Source organism: Podarcis muralis, chromosome 1, assembly GCF_964188315.1.
Source record: "Podarcis muralis chromosome 1, rPodMur119.hap1.1, whole genome shotgun sequence".
NCBI classification, from domain to species: Eukaryota; Metazoa; Chordata; class Lepidosauria; order Squamata; family Lacertidae; genus Podarcis; species Podarcis muralis.
The window spans coordinates 116,224,208-116,243,586 of record NC_135655.1 but is presented as its reverse complement, the minus strand read 5'-3'; the positions used below and the strand labels follow the sequence as shown (position 1 = coordinate 116,243,586).

Genomic DNA, 19,379 nt, shown 5'->3' with positions numbered 1-19,379 from the left:
AGATCTTGAAGAACCAGCAAGATCCTACTCCCCCAATCCATATCTCTCCTGGTAAAGGTAATTAGCCGGGACAAGCAAAGCCATCTCTGACTGGATGCCAAATTAAACAGCTCCAAACTGAACTTGCATCATGCAAGAACCGAAGAAGTTCCACAGCCACCATCCACCTTGGCCACAACGGAGTTCTGGCGTGCATTGTCAGCAATATGCTGACGGCACACAGCTCTGCTTCTGCTGTACGTCTGCAGATGTGGCAGGTGTATACTGGACTGCTGTCTTGCCTCAGTAATGGACTGGATAAAAGCTAACAAACTGAAGCTCAATCCAGATAAGACTGAGGCGCTGCTAGTGGGTGGTTCCCTAGACCCGATAGATGGGAGGGTGCCTGCTCTTGAGGGTTATGATCCCTCTGAAGGAGCAGGTACGTAGCTTCTTCATGTCTTTCTGTGAGAGGTCCAGAGGGCTGGAACACGAGAACGGGCCTTTTCTGTGGTGGCTCCCCATTTGTGGAATGCTCTCCCCTGGAAGACTTGCCTGGCCTCTTCATTACATATCTTTAGGCGCCAGGCAAACACATTCCTCTTCCCCAAGGCCTTCGGCTAATTAAACAGTTGATGACCTTTTAAACTGTGTGTTTGTGTGTGTGGGGGTGTTCTTTCATTTGTTACTGTCTTATGTATTTTTGTATTTTAATATTTTAAATCACCCTGTGATCCTTGGATGAAGAGCAGTATAGAAATTAAATGAATGAATGAATAAATAAAAACAAAAGATTAGCCTGTGGTTCTCTTAAAAAAAGAGAGAGAGAGAGTACTGTCTCTTTTTAGCTATATCCACCCCCAGTGCTCTGTCCCAACGAAACATTGATTATATGATGCAAATAGGCCAGGCATGTCTCTTGGATCTTCAGGTCTAGACAAGATGAACCATGGGTTGAACAGACATGTTGCAGGCATGAACTGAACCATGTACCCTGCCCACATTATTGGGTGTCAGAAACTGACGCTCATCCAAAACAAACGCAAAATTAACATGAAGAGAATGGCTCTGCTATTAACTCAACATCCGTGGTGGAGTCAAGGTCAGAGCCATTGCGAATGCACCTCTCTGAAAGAAGAAAAGAAAGGTTTGGCAAGTTACCAAAGATTCTCTAACCTTTCCAAAGAATAGGTAGGGGCAAAATGCAAAAGTCCAGCAACTATACAAACAAGAATGTAAAGACCCAGATATTTCTTCTCTGCCTTCACCACTACAGAGTAGGCTTTATGATGCACTAGGCCATGGGTAGGCAAACTAAGGCCCGGGGGCCGGATTCGGCCCAATCACCTTCTAAATCCGGCCCACAGACGGTCCGGGAATCAGCATGTTTTTACATGAGTAGAATGTGCGCTTTTATTTAAAATGCATCTCTGGGTTATTTGTGGGGCCTGCCTGGTGTTTTTACATGAGTAGAATATGTGCTTTTATTTAAAATGCATCTCTGGGTTATTTGTGGGGCATAGGAATTTGTTCTCCCCCCCCCCCAATATAGTCCGGCCCCCCACAAGGTCTGAGGGACAGTGGACCAGCCCCCTGCTGGAAAAGTTTGCCGACCCCTGCTCTAAGTCATGTTTGAGAAAGAAGAATAAGAAAGTGAGGGGTTGAGGGGAGGTGCCAAAGTAGCAGTAGAGGTGGGAAAACACGGGCAGTAAAAAGGCAAACTTAACCCAAATATAGAGGTTTTGGAAACTGTTCTGTCTTCTTGAAAGTATAAGTTCTGATCTGAACATCAAAATGGGTGAAATGGTTCATTGTGCAAACTTTGTGCACTGATGGTTTAACCTGCACCCCCCTCCCCCGGTTTTGTTGTTTATGATGGGATATCGGTAGAAAGCAATAAGGGAGGGTCTACATTTTTTTTAAAATCTTTTTTTCAACCAGTTTAACTGTCAAACTTTAAGTAATCCTGAGAGTTGTAGTTTGATGTGGGTGCTAAACATTATTTTAGGGGTTCCCTGTCCCCACCCACAGTACTATAGAACCATGGTTTGTTTGTTTTTTAAGGAAAGAGAAGTAATATTAATATAGATATGCCCCTTGTTAGAAAGCAGTTATCACACATTAGTCAGCATCAACCATATAGTTACTATATGGTATGTCAACAGCTATGGTTAGTCACCATACAAGTTAAGAATCTGTTGTTCGGAAACAGATGCAATCCCAGCATAGTCATATGGTAATGGTGGTTGAATATACCTTTTAACCTGAGTCCTTTTTCTTTTCTTTTTCTTTTTCTTTTCTTTTCTTTTATTCTTTCTCTTTCTCCTACAGTATTTCGCCAAGGTGATATTGGAACAAATTGGTATGCCGTGCTGACGGGATCTTTGGATGTTAAAGTTTCTGATACGAGCAACCATCAGGTAAAATTACATCTCTGACATGGCTTCAATTGTCTGAAGAAAATGCTACCCTACAACTGGATAAAACTGTTGAGGGGTTTTGTCGATATTGTGCTTTCCCCCCCCCTCGCCCCCCCCCCACATTGACACCGGTGTCAAGTATCAAACGTCTGCGGTAGCAGTGTGAATTGCTTTCAGATGTGAAATATTTTGTGAGCACTTCTCAATTTCTTTTCGTTACTACTGTGTGCGAGGGACTGTGTGTCATGATCCTAACCATCTGTGACTTGGGCACCGATTCAAAAGCCAGAGTTTAGCAACCAGGGACCACCTGACTCTGAAATGTGCAGATTGCAGCCCAGAGTCGGGCCCTAACAAGGAATCGGAGCCTTGCTTCCCCCCCCAAGAAAATCATGCTTGCTTACCACAGACATGTCCTGAAAGAGAAAAAAAGGAAGGCGATCCAGTCCTCTACTAAAAACCAAAGGGTTGACTCTTCAGGGATTTCCATTTTTCAGCGAGGAGGCAGGGCCTGCCTAAAGGCCTGGAGCGCCTCTGCCACTCAGAGTAGACAATTTTGAGCTGGAAAAAACCAATGATCTGTCTCCGTACGAAACAGCTTCCTATGAAGGGATCTGTATTTTTATGATAATTTGCAAAATGCCATGTATACAAGTAAATATTGTGTGGTGAGGGGTGGGGGTGGACAATTAAGATGGAGCTGAACTGAAAGTGTGTGTGTGGGGGGGAACCCATCACTTTTGTTTGTCTCTGAAAACAGCTGTCTAATGTTATATGGCTGATTTTTATGGGGACAGAAGTTGAAGCAGCAAGGGAGGAACTCAGCAGATGTTGGTTTAGTGTTGGAATCCTCTTGGATTTTCATCCTCTTCCTGTACAGGTCTCAGTGATGGTTGGACACAGTATGCTTCTGAATTTCTGAAGTACGTTTCCGAGCACAATTCAAAGTGCTGGTGTTGACCTTTAAAGCCCTAAACGGCCTCGGCCCAGTATACCTGAAGGAGCGTCTCCACCCCCATCGTTCTGCCCGGACGCTGAGGTCCACCGCCGAGGGCCTTCTGGCGGTTCCCTCGATGCGAGAAATGAGGTTACAGGGAACCAGGCAGAGGGCCTTCTCGGTAGTGGCGCCCGCCCTGTGGAACGGCCTCCCACCAGATGTCAAAGCGATAAATAACTACCTGACATTCAGAAGACATCTTAAGGCAGCCCTGTTTAGGGAAGTTTTTAATCTGTGATATTTTACTGTATCTTTGGTTTCTATGGAAGCCGCCCAGAATGGCTGGGGAAACCCAGCCAGATGGGCGGGGTACAAATAATAAATTATTATTATAATATTATTATTATTATTATTTCAGTCGCTGGGAATCACACATGGGAAGAGTGCTGTTTGGGCTCAGGTCATGCTTATGGGCTTCTCATGGGCATTGGTTGCCCACCTTGAGAACATGAAGCTGGTCTAGATGGGCCACTAGCTCTTCTTACATTCATAACTTCTGGCTTCTCATATACACTGGCATCTCATATGTTTAACATTTTAAACCAAAGGATCTAAGCTTTCCCCCCCTGGAAAAAACGGCGGGGGAACTCGCCTCAAAGTTTGTTTATTGCGGGCCCAGTGGCAGCGCCACCTCCCTCCCCATGCAGTGGCTAAATGTAAGATGTGATCCATAAACTCAAGCAGACCACGATCTGGGTTAGAAATGGCCACAACTTTACGGGGACGCTGGTAGTGCTGTGGTTTAAACTACTGTGCTGCTTGGACTTGCCGATCGGAAGGTTGGCTGTTCGAGGCCCCGCTACGGCGTGAGCTCCTGTTGTTCAGTCCCAGCTTCTGCCTACCTAGCAGTTCGAAAGCATGCAGTACAAGTAGATAAATAGGTACCGCTCCGGTGGGAAGGTAAAGGATGTTTCTGTGCGCTGCTCTGGCTTTGCCAGAAGCGGCTTAGTCATGCTGGCCACAAGACCTGGAAAAATTGTCTGCAGAAGCGGACAAACGCCGGCTACCTCGGCCTGTAAAGCGAGATGAGCGCCGCAACTCCAGAGTCGTTCGCAACTGGACTTAACTGTCAGGGGTCCCTTTACCTTTTTGATTGCAGATATAGGTGGATTTTTGGCTCGGGTGTTGGGTGTATATCCATTCCAGCCTGCCCGCCCTCGACAAAACAACTACCGTATTTTTCGCTCTATAAGACACACCAGACCATAAGACGCATCTAGTATTTGGACGAGGAAAACAAGAAGAAAAAAATTCTGAATCCCAGAAGCCAGAACAGCAAGAGGGATCACTGCGCAGCGAAAGCAGCGATCCCTCTTGCTGTTCTGGCTTCTGGGATAGCTGCGCAGCCTGCATTCGCTCCATAACACACACACACATTTCCCCTTACTTTTTAGGAGGGAAAAAGTGAGTCTTACAGAGCAAAAAATATGGTAATTGTTTAAAGTAAGGGAACTCAGTTCCTGCTTAAAAATCAAAAAACCCCAACCTGGATATAAGTGTACTAGAAATCACACACTCCTCCAGTTTAGACATGAATTATACAGTGGTACCTCGGCTTTCAAACGTAATCCATTCTGGAAGTCCATTCGAGATCCGAAACGTTTGAAAACCGAAAGCGGAAGCCTCAAAATGGAAGCTTCAATACAGATAAACTCAAAACAGAAGCCGCGTTTCCTGTTCAACTTCTGAGGAGCGTTTGAAAACCGAGGTATTTACTTCTGGGTTTTTGGCATTTGCGTTCCGAAACATTCGACTATGGAGGCGTTCGAAAGCTGAGGTACCGCTGTACCAGCAGTTGGTTAGGGAAATAATAAACTCAGAATTTCACAGGCAAGTGTAATACTGGATTGTATGAATAGCTGTAGAACGATGGCATGCCACAAGAGGGCAGTACGAGAATGCATTAAGATTTCTTTCTTTTCTTTTTTTAGTCGCATGAAAATAGGCCGACTTAAGCACCCATGCAGTTATAGCATTTTTCGTTCTATGGGAAGTCGTGCTTGTTTATGGGCCCAAACCTACAAAGTTTACGAGGCAATAAAATCTAGCCTACCTAAATCTCTGTGGGCGTACTATGGCTGTCCAAGTAGGATAGCAATGGCAGTTCATGGGTACTGGTTTGGCCATATTAGGGGTGACAATCACTTCTTCTTCTTCTTCTTCTTGTCGTTGTCGTCATTGTCGTCGTCATATTATTATTATTATTATTATTATTATTATTATTATTATTAAACTTGTATACCACCCTATACCCTCAGGTCTCAGGGCGGTTCACGACACTAAAATCTCAATATAAAACCACAAAATGCACAATAAAAACAAAAAAAATGACAGCCCATTAACCCCCTCCCCAACACATTTTTGTCTCTTGCACATATGCCAGCTCCCCACTCATTGTTACAGAAGCAGCAGAGGAAGCAGGAAGCCACAACCGCCCATCTGATTTTGCCACTGTTGGCATAAGCAAGGAGATGGTTGGCATTGTGGCCATGTGCAGTGCGGGATAGAGGCGGCGGATCATTTTAGGCATGTCCAATTGGTGCGTGTGTCCTTTTGGACCTGGAAGAGAGCAGAACGGGGGGCTGGGGTGGAAAGGGGCTGACCTGTACGTGGGGGCAAGAAATGGAACCCCCATGCAAAATGGTCGTCACCTGTACAGTGGTACCTCAGGTTAAGTACTTAATTTGTTCCGGAGGTCTGTACGTAACCTGAAACTGTTCTTAACCTGAAGAACCACTTTAGCTAATGGGGTTTCCTGCTGCTGCTGCGCCGCCGGAGCCCTATTTCTGTTCTCATCCTGAAGCAAAGTTCTTAACCTGAAGTACTATTTCTGGGTTAGTGGAGTCTGTAACCTGAAGCGTATGTAACCTGAGGTACCACTGTACTTCATTTCCCCCGCTTCTAGCTCCTTTGTTGCACTTGGCAGAGGAAGCAAAATACAGTGGTACCTCAGTTTACGAACTTAATCCGTTCCAGAAGTCCGTTCTTAAACCAAAACCATTCTTAAACTGAGGCGCACTTTCCCTAATGAGGCCTCCCGCCGCCGGTGCCCTTCCACCGTTCGGATTCCATTCTTAGACTGAGGTAAAGTTCTCAAACCAAGACACTATTTCCGGTTTTGCGGAGCTTATAAACCAAATCGTTGTTAAACCGGATTGTTCTCAAACCACTGTAAGTTTTGGAACTGGCAGGGGGGCGAAGAGGCAGCAGAAGCATATAGACAGCAGGTAGAATGACTGCGATTCTACCTGTCAATCACCCAGAATCTAGTTACAGGCATTTTAGAAGTATCAGATAAAGCAGAGAGGAGGAACCTATGGGCCCTCCAGATGTTACCAGACTGCCGCTCACGTTACTCTTGATAATTGTTCATGCTGGTTGGAGTTGATGGGAGTTACATAAGGAGGACCACAGGCTCCCCAGCCCAGAAGTAAAGGATAAATGCTAAGCATTTTTTCAGGATGGAGAAAAACCTGAAAGGGTTTCCAAGAGGCAAATTGTTCTGCTTGCCTACTCCACTCCCCCCCCCCCCCGAAGAAAAAAGAATGATTGTTGCGCTTTTTAAGACCTTTTCTGTGTAAAGATACTGTACTGTATAGGCTTTATGTGCTGGTTAACAGACAATAGCTTATTGGGATCAAAGGGGTCTAACATTCAAGTATTTCCCCCTAATATATAGAATATCAGCTTTTGAAGTTTTTCTCCACCTCCCATTCCCACTTCAAGCAATTTGTAACCTTTGTGGCCCAGAGAAGACAATAAATGAGTTAGGACAGGCTGGACATTCAAGATTATGGTGCAGTTTGTTGAATACACCGTGTGAAATAAATTTGCCTGGTGGTACAGTAAAAGAAATGGCCTTTAACAGCACAAGCCTACTCAGAAGTAAGCCTCACTGACTTCAGTTGAATTTACTACCTGGAAAGTATGTATAGGACGAACCACAGCTTAAAAAAAAATAAATTCCCATTTTTGTAGGTTGCTGTAAAGGTAAAGGGACCCCTGACCATTAGGTCCAGTCCTGGCCGACTCTGGGGTTGCGGCGCTCATCTCGCTTTACTGGCTGAGGGAGCCGGCGTACAGCTTCCGGGTCATGTGGCCAGCATGACTAAGCCACTTCTGGAGAACCAGAGCAGCGCACGGAAACCCTGTTTACCTTCCCGCCGGAGCGGTACCTATTTATCTGCTTGCACTTTGACGTGCTTCTGAACTGCTAAGTGGGCAGGATTGGCTTCCGATTGGCAAGTCCTAGGCTCTGTGGTTTAACCCTCAGGTTGCTGTAGGAAAGGGTATAAATAAATTATGTAGGATGGTTGTCATTGTTAGTCATACATTGAGTTCTGGCTGGACAAAACCCATAAATTAGAAAGTAAGAAGCTTAGCATCACATGCAAGGCACATTTATTGGGTGGGTGGGTATAATTTCCCTCAGTTTCTTAAATTTCACATACAGAGCTCCCTTATTTGCTAGTTTTAAATATGTCTACAGTACATCGCTTTTTAAGCCGGTTTCAAGCTAATCATGGCTTGGATGGCTCTCCAAGTTGGGGCTGGGCAGTATTGCTTTGCAGCGCTTCCAATCCTGTTTGGATAGCTGACTCCAGAAAGTGTTGCTGGGGACCCTTCACTGTGAGGTTCCATGGGGTTTAATCTTGCATTCCATGCTGTTTGAAATGACATGCAATGAAAGCATTGCGATCATCCACTGAGGCACAAACCTAATACAGTCGTACCTTAGTTTTTGAACAGAATGTGTTCCGGAAGTCTGTTCAACTTCCGAAATGTTCGGAAACCAAAGCGCAGCTTCCGATTGGCTTCCGATTGCGCAGGCACGCCGGAAACAATAGCAGAAGCCCAGTGCCGGATATATGTATAAGCTAAACAAGCTACTGTATAGCTTAGGGCCCTGCTCTCTTGGCCCCCCCCCCCAATATACTTCTTCTTAATTGTATTTCACTATTAATATACTACTTCTTAATTGTATTTCAGTTCAACAATTACTTTGATAAAATACATATTTTGTTAGGTGCAAATATACCTATTAGGTCCATAAATTACCAGATAGCATATATTCAACACAAAAAACAGTGACAATTTGTTGTTGACAAAGGACAGCTGGACATATAAAGGGCCCCATTACCTTCAGTAGCTTAGGGCCTCATCAAACCTAAATCCGGCCCTGCAGAAGCAGCATTAGACATTTGGCTTCTAAAAAAAGTTCAAAAACCGGGACACTCACTTCTGGGTTTCGATTGTTTGGGAGCCGAAACGTACGAGTACCAAGGTGTTTGACAAGCAAGGTACGACTGTATGCTAGTCTACAAACTGTACAAGTTAGCCTACAACTTTCATATTAGAGTTTGCAGTAAGGATCATATCCAGGGTGCTTGCCAGAACCTGATAGCTCGTGCAAGATCACCAACAACGAAACAAACAGAAAAATACCTGACTTTATAAGCATAAAATAACTACACTTACCTGCTGCTATGAATAATTTTGCAAATGAACGTTACAAAACTGTTTCAAAATGAACATTACAAAACTGGGTGATACGGTTTTTATTTATTTGAGCTGAAGGCTATCTGGTCTCCTCTTGAAACCACAACACTGACCTTTTTAAACCAAAAGGTGCCTGTAGGATTTGAGGCATTCAGGTGTGCTATGTACCGTATTTTTCGCTCTATAGGATGCACCGGACCATAGGAGGGGGAGAACGGGGGCGGAATTCTCCCCCTCTCTGCTCAGCGCCCCTTCAGCGAAGCGGCAGGCGAAACGGAGCCCCTTCCATTTCTCCTCCCCCTTCGCTGAAGGGGTGCTGCGCAGAGAGGGAAAACTGTGCAGCGCCTCTCCAGCGAAGCGAAGCCTGGAGAGCAAGAGGGATCGGTGTACACCGACCCCTCTCACTCTCCAGGCTTCAGGCGGGAACTCCTGCTGCGCTCCGAAGGCTTGCGGATAGCTGCCTGAAGCCCCCAGAGCGCAGCGGGAGTTCCCTGTGCTCCGGAGGCTTCAGACGGCCTCAGTGAAAGCAACGTGAAGCCTCCGGAGCGCGCGTGGGGGGGGAGCTCTCCCTCTGCCCTTCGGAAGCTTCGCGTTGCTATCGCTGAAGCCAAGGAGCCGGCATTCGCTCCATAAGACGCACACACATTTCCCCTTAATTTTTGAAGGGGGAAAAGTGCGCCTTATAGAGCGAAAAATACAGTAATGCAGGTTTGAGATTCGTGATGTGAACTTCACGCTTTGCCAGAATAGCAAATCTGTATGTTGCAAAACAAACGCACCTTTCAGTATGTGTGCGTGTGTTTCCAAAGCGCTTGCCTTCTTTTTAGACGGTTCTGTGGCTGACCCAGCCATCCTGTGGCACCCAGGAGTGGGGATCCCCTGCAGCTTCTGGGATTGCAGGCGGTTGGGGAGGGGGAAGCGCAGAGCAAGGCATCTGATAACATTCTCAAAGCCAATCCATGGGAACAGCGGGGGTTCTTTGGGAGCCATGTTAACCAGTCTATAATAGGCCCCAGGTGCCCCATTTCCCCAAGGATGGTAGATGCAGAAACAGGGAACAGAAAGAAATTAGGACTCTGAAGTCTAGGGTGTCGGATAGGCTTGCTTCCTGACCGAAGCAGATTTTGTTTTAAGCCCCTTCTTTCCTAAAACCTCAGATTCTTTTTCTTTGATATATGAACCCAGTTTCCTCCCTCTCCACTTCTCCATCCTGATCTGTTACTATCTAAATGGAAACTTTGATTTATGTCACCAGGTTCATGGATAGTAAAATAACAAGAAATTACGGACTTTCCTGTGTTGTTTACGGTTTCCTTTTTTTTTTTTTAAAAAAAGAGCTTTTCTTAGAGAAGAGAGAATTTGAGATTCTTACATCTTTTTTCCAGGAAGAAGGAAGGCAGAATAAAAAAAAGCTTAGATGTTGTCGAGAGCAGGAACATTCCCTACCTCAGTTGAAACGGGCGATATGTTGAATTCGGCTCCCCTGAGTGAAACCTGTACATCTAATTTATCTTTGTTTTTGAACTGTGAATTCCCCTCTTCAGACAAAAGCAGAGAATTGGTTGTCAGCCTTATGATGAATACTATCAGGGATAGACAGTAAAGGTTATTTCTCTTAATAAACCTTATCTGAGTATGTTGCTTTATAACTGTAGGTTATGCTCTCGACCGCAAAGATCAAGACTATTGTTAAAAGCTATATATAGGTGCTGGCTTAGGGTTGCCAGCAGCTGCCCCTTCTCTTAGCTCTGCTGCTATAGCTTGTAACATCATTATGGTGTATATAGGAATTTAAGCAGGGGAGGGTTTTCCAGGTGCTTTTCATTCTTAATTTCTGTATGTCAGGTGCTGTTCATAGCACAGCAACAAGGGTGGCCGGCAAACCTAGCTAGGATTTGGACATGCATATAAGCTGTTCGCTCTGATCTGAAACACCCACTGCCAGCCTAATCCGAAAGCATTTGAGGGCTGACAATGGCAGAACTTAAATTATGATAGGGAAAGGTGGGGTGAAATCCCTAAGTTTCACTTCCTGAGATTATCCCCTAGGTATATCCATATTGTGTTCCTCTTAGCTCTTTCTAAAAGCTAGCCATATTCTAAGGGCCACTATCAGGGTGGATTTGATTTCACAATTTAAATCGCTAGTCATTAAGACTTTAATTAATTAATTAATTAATTAATTAATTAATTTTACAGAAAGACTTGTCTTTGCTGGTATAATCTTAATGTTTACAACCAGATGAAGGTTTCATTTTTGGAATAATAAATTTTCAGAGTAGTTTTTACAGTTCTATCAAAAATTACTGATTTGGTTATGCTTTTAGAAATACATAGACAGATAGTTATGAAATTATTGTGAGGTTCAATAAGCCAGCTGTTTATATTTGGATAACTTTTCTGCTGTACTTTATTGGAAGGAGAAGAATAACCATTTACTTAATAACAGTTTAAACAATTTATTAAATTAAACAATAACATTATAGCATATGTATCCATGTTTGTTAACTGATGTGGTTAAATGGTGTTTTTTTTAGACTGAGTTTTAGCACATATGAAAAACTTAAAACAAATCCTTATTTCCTGAAGAATAGCCTTTGGACTATAATGTAACTTAAATAGAAAACTAGAAAGATTTTTCCTCCAAAAGCATTTTATTTTAAAAATCCAATTTAAATTTTTTAAAAATCTGATTTAAATTTTTAAAAATCTGATTTTTAAAATATTTTTTATTTCATTGATTTTTATCCCCCCTGGCCACATATGGTGGATGTCACAAAAGGTAGCAGGATGAGACAACCCCCCCCCCCCGGTCCTCCCTTCTAATTTGAGCACTGGGCGGTGGTGATAGAAAGCTATTCTCTCATAGGCAAAAATCTCTATGATTTGCATTGGGCAGACAAAATACAGGTTCATTCTGATCCTGAGCTTTGGTTCAAATTAAGACACGGTTTTGCTAAAACCCCACTCTGCTGTGCATGACTTAGACAGGCATAGGCAAACTCGGCCCTCCAGATGTTTTGAGACTACAGTTTCCATCATCCCTGACCACTGGTCCTGTTAGCTAGGGATGATGGGAGTTGTAGTCCCAAAACATCTGAAGGGCCGAGTTTGCCTATGCCTGACTTGGAATATCTGTTTACAAGCGAAGGCTGCTGCAATTTTTTTAACAGGACTGTGGCGTTAAACCCTCCAGAACCTAAAGGCTTATAAGTTCATGTCCCTTGAACTTCACAGGATGCTGTGACAATATGCACATTGGGAATAGGAACAGCTTTCGGAGAGTCAATTTTGGATAACACCCCTCGCCATGCCACTATTGTTACAAGGGAGAACAGCGAGCTGCTGCGGATTGAACAGAAGGATTTCAAGGCACTTTGGGAGGTAAGCTCAAAAGACTACTCGATGAATTATAACATAGGGGAGAAGGCTTAAGGAGCCTAGCTGTGTTATTAGATGTATGTGGAATGCACAGGGACCCTTGACTAATACAGTGGTACCTTGGCTTAAGAACAGCTTAGTTTATGAACAGCTTGGATTAAGAACGCTGCAAACCCAGAAGTAGTTGTTTTGGTTTGTGAACTTTGCCTTGGAATAAGAACATGTTTCGCTTCCTGTTGAGTGTGTTCCATTTGTAAATTGAGTCCCCCGCTGTTATGGGAAAGCACGCCTTGGTTTAAGGACCCTTTGGTTTTAAGAACAGACTTCAGGAACAGATTTAAGTTCGTAAACCAAGGTACCACTGTCAAAATTTGTTGTTAGGCCGGCTCTGAAAGTGTGTTTGTTACATAAAACAAGAATATATAACATACATACAAGTAATTGCTGAAAGAAGGTGACAAATTTGTACCAATATTATGAAACTTAACAAGTCATAACATACTAGTTCATAATGTGGAAAAATATATATATGGTTGCCCTTTGTTAAAAAAACAACCACCAATGGCCATTTCTTCATATAGTTGTCTGTTTGTGTACTGTTGTAACATCACATAAAATAAATCGGTTCAGTCATTAAAGCAATCTCCCATTTTCTCTCGAGCCCTAAAAAATTACTGAATTTTTGTAGTTTTATCAGCGCCTGCTCCGCTCAGGCCTCAACTGCACTCACCTCTAAGCCAAAATATGGCTTAGCAAGAGTGAACAGCCAGGGCAGAAATCACAGCCTCTCTGCTCGTTCCTTGGTCCTGACTTGCTACCCAGAGCTAAGCCATGGTTTGGCTTAGCATTACATCCAAACCATGGTTTGCGGTTTGGCTCCCCTCCCCCTGCCAACAAGCCTTGAACCGTAAGCCAGAATAAACTTTGATTACAGCTTGTGGTTTATTGGGAGAGAAACAAACCATGGGTCTGGGTTTCCAATATAACAATAAACTGAACAACGGCTTAGCTCTGGGTAGCACGGGGGTAGCAGGACCAGGAGAGGAACAAAGCAGCCATGGCTTTTGCTCTGGGTACCTGTATGCTTGCTCATCCTTGCTTAACCATGGGTTGGCTTTTAGTGTTGCGTGCAAACTGGACCATATTCTTGCTGCCATCCAAGAATCTAATATTTACCGTTTTTTTTGCTCTATAAGACTCACTTTTTCCCTCCTAAAAAGTAAGGGGAAATGTGTGTGCGTCTTATGGAGCGAATGCAGGCTGCGCAGCTATCCCAGAAGCCAGAACAGCAAGAGGGATTGCTGCTTTCACTTCGCAGCGATCCCTCTTGCTGTTCTGGCTTCAAAGATTCAGAATTTTTTTCTTCTTGTTTTCCTCCTCCAAAAACTAGGTGCGTCTTATGGTCTGGTGCGTCTTATAGAGCGAAAAATATGGTATTTTAAAACCACTGATTCTAGTTTTCCTTTAGTTTATGATAACGAGGAGGAAGATTTTGAATTTGTTTGTTGCTTTATACAATAAGCAAGATTTAAAATGCAAAAATGCCATTAATAGAGAGCAGTGGAAGCATATGTAACGTTAGGTAACCAAATAAGATGAAATTATGTGGTTTTAAGAAATTTTGTAGAGGTGTAGCTATTTTATCTCCCCACTCACGCACCCTAGTTTGATAACTGGTGTTTCCTATGAACATTCCATGACATAGTTTTTCATTTTAATTAGCTAGCTTTCCATACTTAATTTGCTGAAATGAAAACCGGTAGTGTTAAAACGGCCTTTTATCTGCAACATGACTTTTTATTTGGCAAACTTTGCTTTTCTTCTGTTGCGCTGCCCCAGAAGTATGGATGCCGCTAACTATTTCTCATGTTGTGGGGAGAATCCTGATGTCAGACCTTTGTTGAAGTTTAGAATTGGCAGTAAGATGAAATTAATGAAATTGAGAGTACATGGGTGAGAAACCGTTGAAGCTCTTGCTGCTTTTAATTAGTCACGTCTTCATGCTCAATAAGCATCATTCATGTGTTGACGTACTAATCTGGCAGGCATTTCAGAGAAAACACTTTCAAGGTTTTAAAATGTGACCTAAAAAGTACTGGGAAAGGCATATTTGTTTCTCACTAAGAGCTGCATAGCCTGTAGGCCTTACATCACTGAGAAGGGACTCTTGCTTTACATGGGATTCCATAGAAGCGATAACTGTCTACTTTTTACCTGTCAGGCTATACAATACAGAACCAAAAATCTATGATCAATCCATTGTTGCTCAGTTTTGGGAAAGGTTACTTAATGTGCTTGAGGCCATGTACCTGATGGCATCTTAGCCCTAGGTGCAAGAAATCAGAGTTTGACACTAATTCCCTGGCCAACATTGGATGTCAATTTGTGGAAAGAGACTTGGCCTTTTGGCTCTAGGCATGTTTGGACAGCACCTGATTCTTGCGTCTTGTTCTTCAAAGGTCACCCTGCAGTATGACTATGTGACAGCATCAGAACAAACACTCTCTACTGGTTTCTTTGCATTTTATTTAGCTCAAATTATACTTTCGTCTTTATAAATGCCGTATTGTCATGCTCTAGGCAGAAATTGCAAATATTGCAAGTGGTATTCAACTAAATATGTGCACTAGGTCAACGGGATTTCTTTCCCCCACTCCTGCATGTATTCTGCACCATCTCCAAAGCTGCTCCAAAGGCTTGAAGAACCCCCAGAACAAATTTAGAGGGCGCTGGGAGGAGGTTGAGAAGGGGAGAGAATGTTCCATTGCACAAGGAGAACTGGCAGAACATTCACCGTAATGCTATGTTGAATACAACCCTCAATGTCTGCTTGAGGAACTTAACCAATTGTAGAGGATAGTGGTTCAGTTCAGAACTATGAGAACTGGAATAAACATTGAGCTTCCATGCTCCTGGTCACTTCTGGCTTATTTATTTAATTCATTATTTGTACAGTGGTACCTTGGGTTACATATGCTTCAGGTTACATACGCTTCAGGTTACAGACTCAGCTAACCCAGAAATAGTACCTCAGGTTAAGAACTTTGCTTCAGGATGAGAACAGAAATCGTGCTCCGGCGGTGCGACGGCAGCGGGAGGCCCCATTAGCTAAAGTGGTGCTTCAGGTTAAGAACAGTTTCAGGTTAAGAATGGACCTCCGGAACGAATTAAGTACCTAACCCGAGGTACCACTGTATTTGGCTTTTGAAAGGAGTACCCAAAGTGGCTCAAGTCCCTGATAAAATATGACAGGAGCAGACCTGGTGGTGTCTTCATCTGCGCCCCCTCCCCCTCCTGAGTCTTTGCATAGGGCAGTTGTCCTTTTTGGCAAACCATAGTTTGCCATTGCATTTGAAATAACAAACCATAGTTTCATCTTAATGGTTTCCCTGCTATTAATTTTCAACAGTATATCAAAACAACCAATATTATCCTTCTGGCAGCAATTATTAGCAAAAATAGCTGTCTCCTCCCGCATTGTCTACTTCTGTTTGAATAACACCCAGCCGATGAACATCTGCTTAGCCATGGATCATGTTCTTCCTCAGAGACATCTAGTTTTACAAAGGCAGCTGTTGAAGCAGCTTGTTAAAAAGCGAAACATTTGGTTTTAAGATGCCCGGTTCCTTATCTGCAAACCAGGAAGCTCTAAAACTGGTGAGCTCATGCATCCTTAGGCTTTTAATTTTTAAATTGCACCGAGTTTAGATCGACAGGCTGCTCTCTGCAGGCTTTGAAATTGGCTTCAAAAGAATACGAATCCAAACACAGTATTATTATTATTATTATCATTTAGATTTTGATTCCATCCTCCAGTCCAGAGGTTCATGATAGACCATAAAATGTATAACCAGTATAAAAGCCATGGAAAAAATATCAAAAAACCCAAAGTACTAAAACAAAAAAGAACCAGAAATTACAAGCAGTCTAGCAACCAGTCTAAAAGCTCTCAACCACAATATAGATAAAAGAGGAGCTTTTGACCACTTGCTTTTGGGAAGAAAGGATAGCAGAAAATGAGTTTATTTGTACACATTGCAGGATGTTGCAGCCGCTCTGCTCACTCTGTGCCCATGCATTTTCCTTCAGTTCAATCACATAAATTCAGACAGGAAGGGAGTGAATCCACTAAGAGATTTACTTATTTTTAGTGCTTACTTTCCGTAGTGTCCCTATCGCCATGCATGGCTTGGAACTTCCCCGAAGTGACAGCAGAAAAAAACAAACACGTTTTCTCTGACGTGGAATAAAAAAATAATAGTTTGGCACAATTGGAATCCGTGGATAAGAGTCTGTGTACAAGGCGTTACCAGAGTGTTTTCCAGGGAGTGACAGAGCAAGTTTTCTTCCTTGGTTATTTGGAAAGAGATCACGACAGGACTTCGACGGTTATCTGGCTCTTCCTTTTGGCTAGGTATAGTAGCAATGAACTGAGAGATTTGATAAGTGCTGCCATATCTCATTTTCTTTTGATTATTATGTGTGTGTCTCTTGCTAAGCCGTAAATCTGAAAATTAAATTTCCTGAGCCAGCCTAAAAGCAACAACAACCCATAGCAGAAATGTGTGGCTTTTAAAAAATAAATAAATACAAATTGCACGGTGCTGGAACGGTTACATAACATCAGATTCGAATGCTTTTTGAAAGGATCAGGAAGATTTCTTAAATCCAAAATACGATTAAAGGCCTTGACTCAAATATACCACTCATCTCTTCGAAGTCTAGATCCTTACGTACATAGCTTTTAAAGAGAATGCCAGTATTATACCTACATTTTTTAATATACACTAATGAGAATTCTGTTTGCAGCTCAGGAAGCAGATTAGACAGTACAGTTTAATAAGCTTTGTGATTGGAAGGATGAAGTCTACTCCACATTTCAAAAAATCCTGATATATTATGGTGGTGTCTAATGGCTACGGTGTTGCAGTGGTGCTGATGATGAAATGGACTTTTTGCTTATATTTGCATATATTTAAATTTGGATTTTTATAGTATTGTACCATGCCATGAGATTGGTGTCAACGAGGAATGGTTTAGAACTATACGAAATAAAGCCTAATTTCAGTCATGTATTTTAGATATTTCTCTAAACAGTACTAGGCACTTCAGCTGCTTTTGAAATGTTCTAGGGGATGTTTGTGTGTGTTTAATGATGCAGTTCCTGTTCCTGTGGATATTTGAAATGAATGACTCAAATGTACAGTACTGTTGACCATTTGACCATTTGTTTGATCATTAGCAGAGTGGACATAGTATGTGTTAATTACAATTTAAATACAACTAGAAGTAGCTACTTTACAACAGTAGCTATGGTTTGAGGAGCAGTTGGAGTGATGTGTCAGTAAAATATAACTTATATTTTCCCCCCTCTTCTTCTTCTTCTTCTTCTTCTTCTTCTTCTTCTTCTTCTTCTTCTTCTTCCTTTCAAGCGTTGCACGTCAGCGAGTGTTTTACAGTTCATTTGCGAAAGAGATTAAACTTGATATAAGACCTGAAATATTGCAGTAAAAATTCAAGAGGAACTTTCGATGCTAAGGCTAGCCACTCGAAATTACTGGGTTGATTTATGGGGTGCTGTTTTGTCAGTTTATTACACAGTAATCAACTCCAGAGATCTTTGCTAGGATTTAGTGATTTCTCCCTAGGCAAGCCCTGTACAGATACAAAACCCAGAGAGTTAATAAAGTGAGGAATATTGGGTTTTATGGGATGATCATGTGATTTCAAGTAGTAAAGTGTTTAGAGACCCTCAGAAGCACTAAAAACACAGCCAAGAAGCAGGCAGCTGCTCTGTAGACACTTAACTGACACGCTCTGTGTAGACTGCTCTGATTCATCTATTTGTTGTTGTTGTTTAGTCGCGTCCGACTCTTTGTGACCCCATGGACCAGAGCACACCAGGCACTCCTGTCTTCCACTGCCTCCCGCAGTTTGGTCAAACTCATGTTAATAATAATAATAATAATAATAATTAATAAATTTATTTATACGCCACCCATCTGGTTGGGCTTCCCCAGCCACTCTGGGCGGCTTTCAACAAAATATTAAAATACAGTAATGCATCAAACATTAAAAGCTTCCCTAAACAGGGCTGCCTTCAGATGTCTTCTAAAAGTCTGGTAGTAGTTCTCTTTGACATCTGGTGGGAGGGCGTTCCACAGGGCGGGTGCCACTACCGAGAAGGCCCTCTGCCTGGTTCCCTGTAACTTGGCTTCTCGCAGTGAGGGAACCACCAGAAGGCCCTCAGCGCTGGACCTCAGTGTCCGGGTAGAACGGTGGGGATGGAGACGCTCCTTCAGATATACTGGACCGAGGCCGTTTAGGGCTTTAAAGGTCAGCACCAACACTTTGAATTGTGCTCGGAAACGTACTACGGAAACATAGTAGCTTCGAGAACACTGTCCAACCATCTTGTCCTCTGTTTTCCCCTTCTCCTTGTGCCCTCAATCTTTCCCAACATCAGGGTCTTTTCCACCAATATGCCTTTTTTCTCCCTCTCTCTAAATGCAAGGCGGGTGGTGGGAGATCATGATGTTGCAGCACAACAAAACTGATTGCAAGAAATACACCCAAACACACTGGATTTAAGCAAACAGAGACATACTTACCCTTTCCACACCATTTCACATAGAATTGGTCTGCAGGCCGGCCCTACTGTTCAGTAGAGCAAGGCAACCACCTTAGGCTGCAGCTGTTGGGCATGGGGGGAGAGCAAACAACGATGAGACACAGTTGTTTGTGCTACGCGGTCTACCCTGTATCCTTTAAGCTAGCCTGCTGCCCTTAGTTGGATGATGCTATGTCATTTTCAGGATTTAGCTGCCTTCCTGCTTGGCTCCTCTATGTGGAACCGGTGGTGGGAGGCATCTTGCCCTATGCCTCAGGCAGCAAAACGTTTTGGGCTGTGTTTGAATTGGTAGCAGGGGAAAGTGGAATTGTGCCCACTAGCCTCACCTGCACAACCTCATCTTGGTCCAAAAAAGCGTGAGCAGAGGAATCCGCTATTAATCTGCAAATATACTGATTTAAGTGCATTGTGCAAATGTGACACAAGATGGCAATGGTGAACTAATGGGAAATTCCATATATATTTTAAAAGT

The 19,379-nt window shown here is 43.0% G+C and overlaps 1 protein-coding gene across 5 annotated transcripts in view; it reads left to right on the top strand.

Moving 5' to 3' along the window:
* RAPGEF4 (Rap guanine nucleotide exchange factor 4) overlaps positions 1 to 19,379 on the top strand; it is a 168,731-nt gene that overhangs the window by 14,883 nt on the left and 134,469 nt on the right. For 3 of the 5 annotated variants that reach the window (XM_028749531.2, XM_077916983.1, XM_077916981.1), the window contains exons 3-4: positions 2,311 to 2,399; positions 12,133 to 12,279. In XM_028749531.2, the coding sequence (XP_028605364.2) occupies positions 2,311 to 2,399; positions 12,133 to 12,279 (236 nt within the window). Of the gene's footprint in view, positions 1 to 872; positions 1,127 to 2,310; positions 2,400 to 12,132; positions 12,280 to 19,379 lie in introns of those variants that run through there. The other 2 variants (XM_028749541.2, XM_077916990.1) reach the window with 2 other exon arrangements.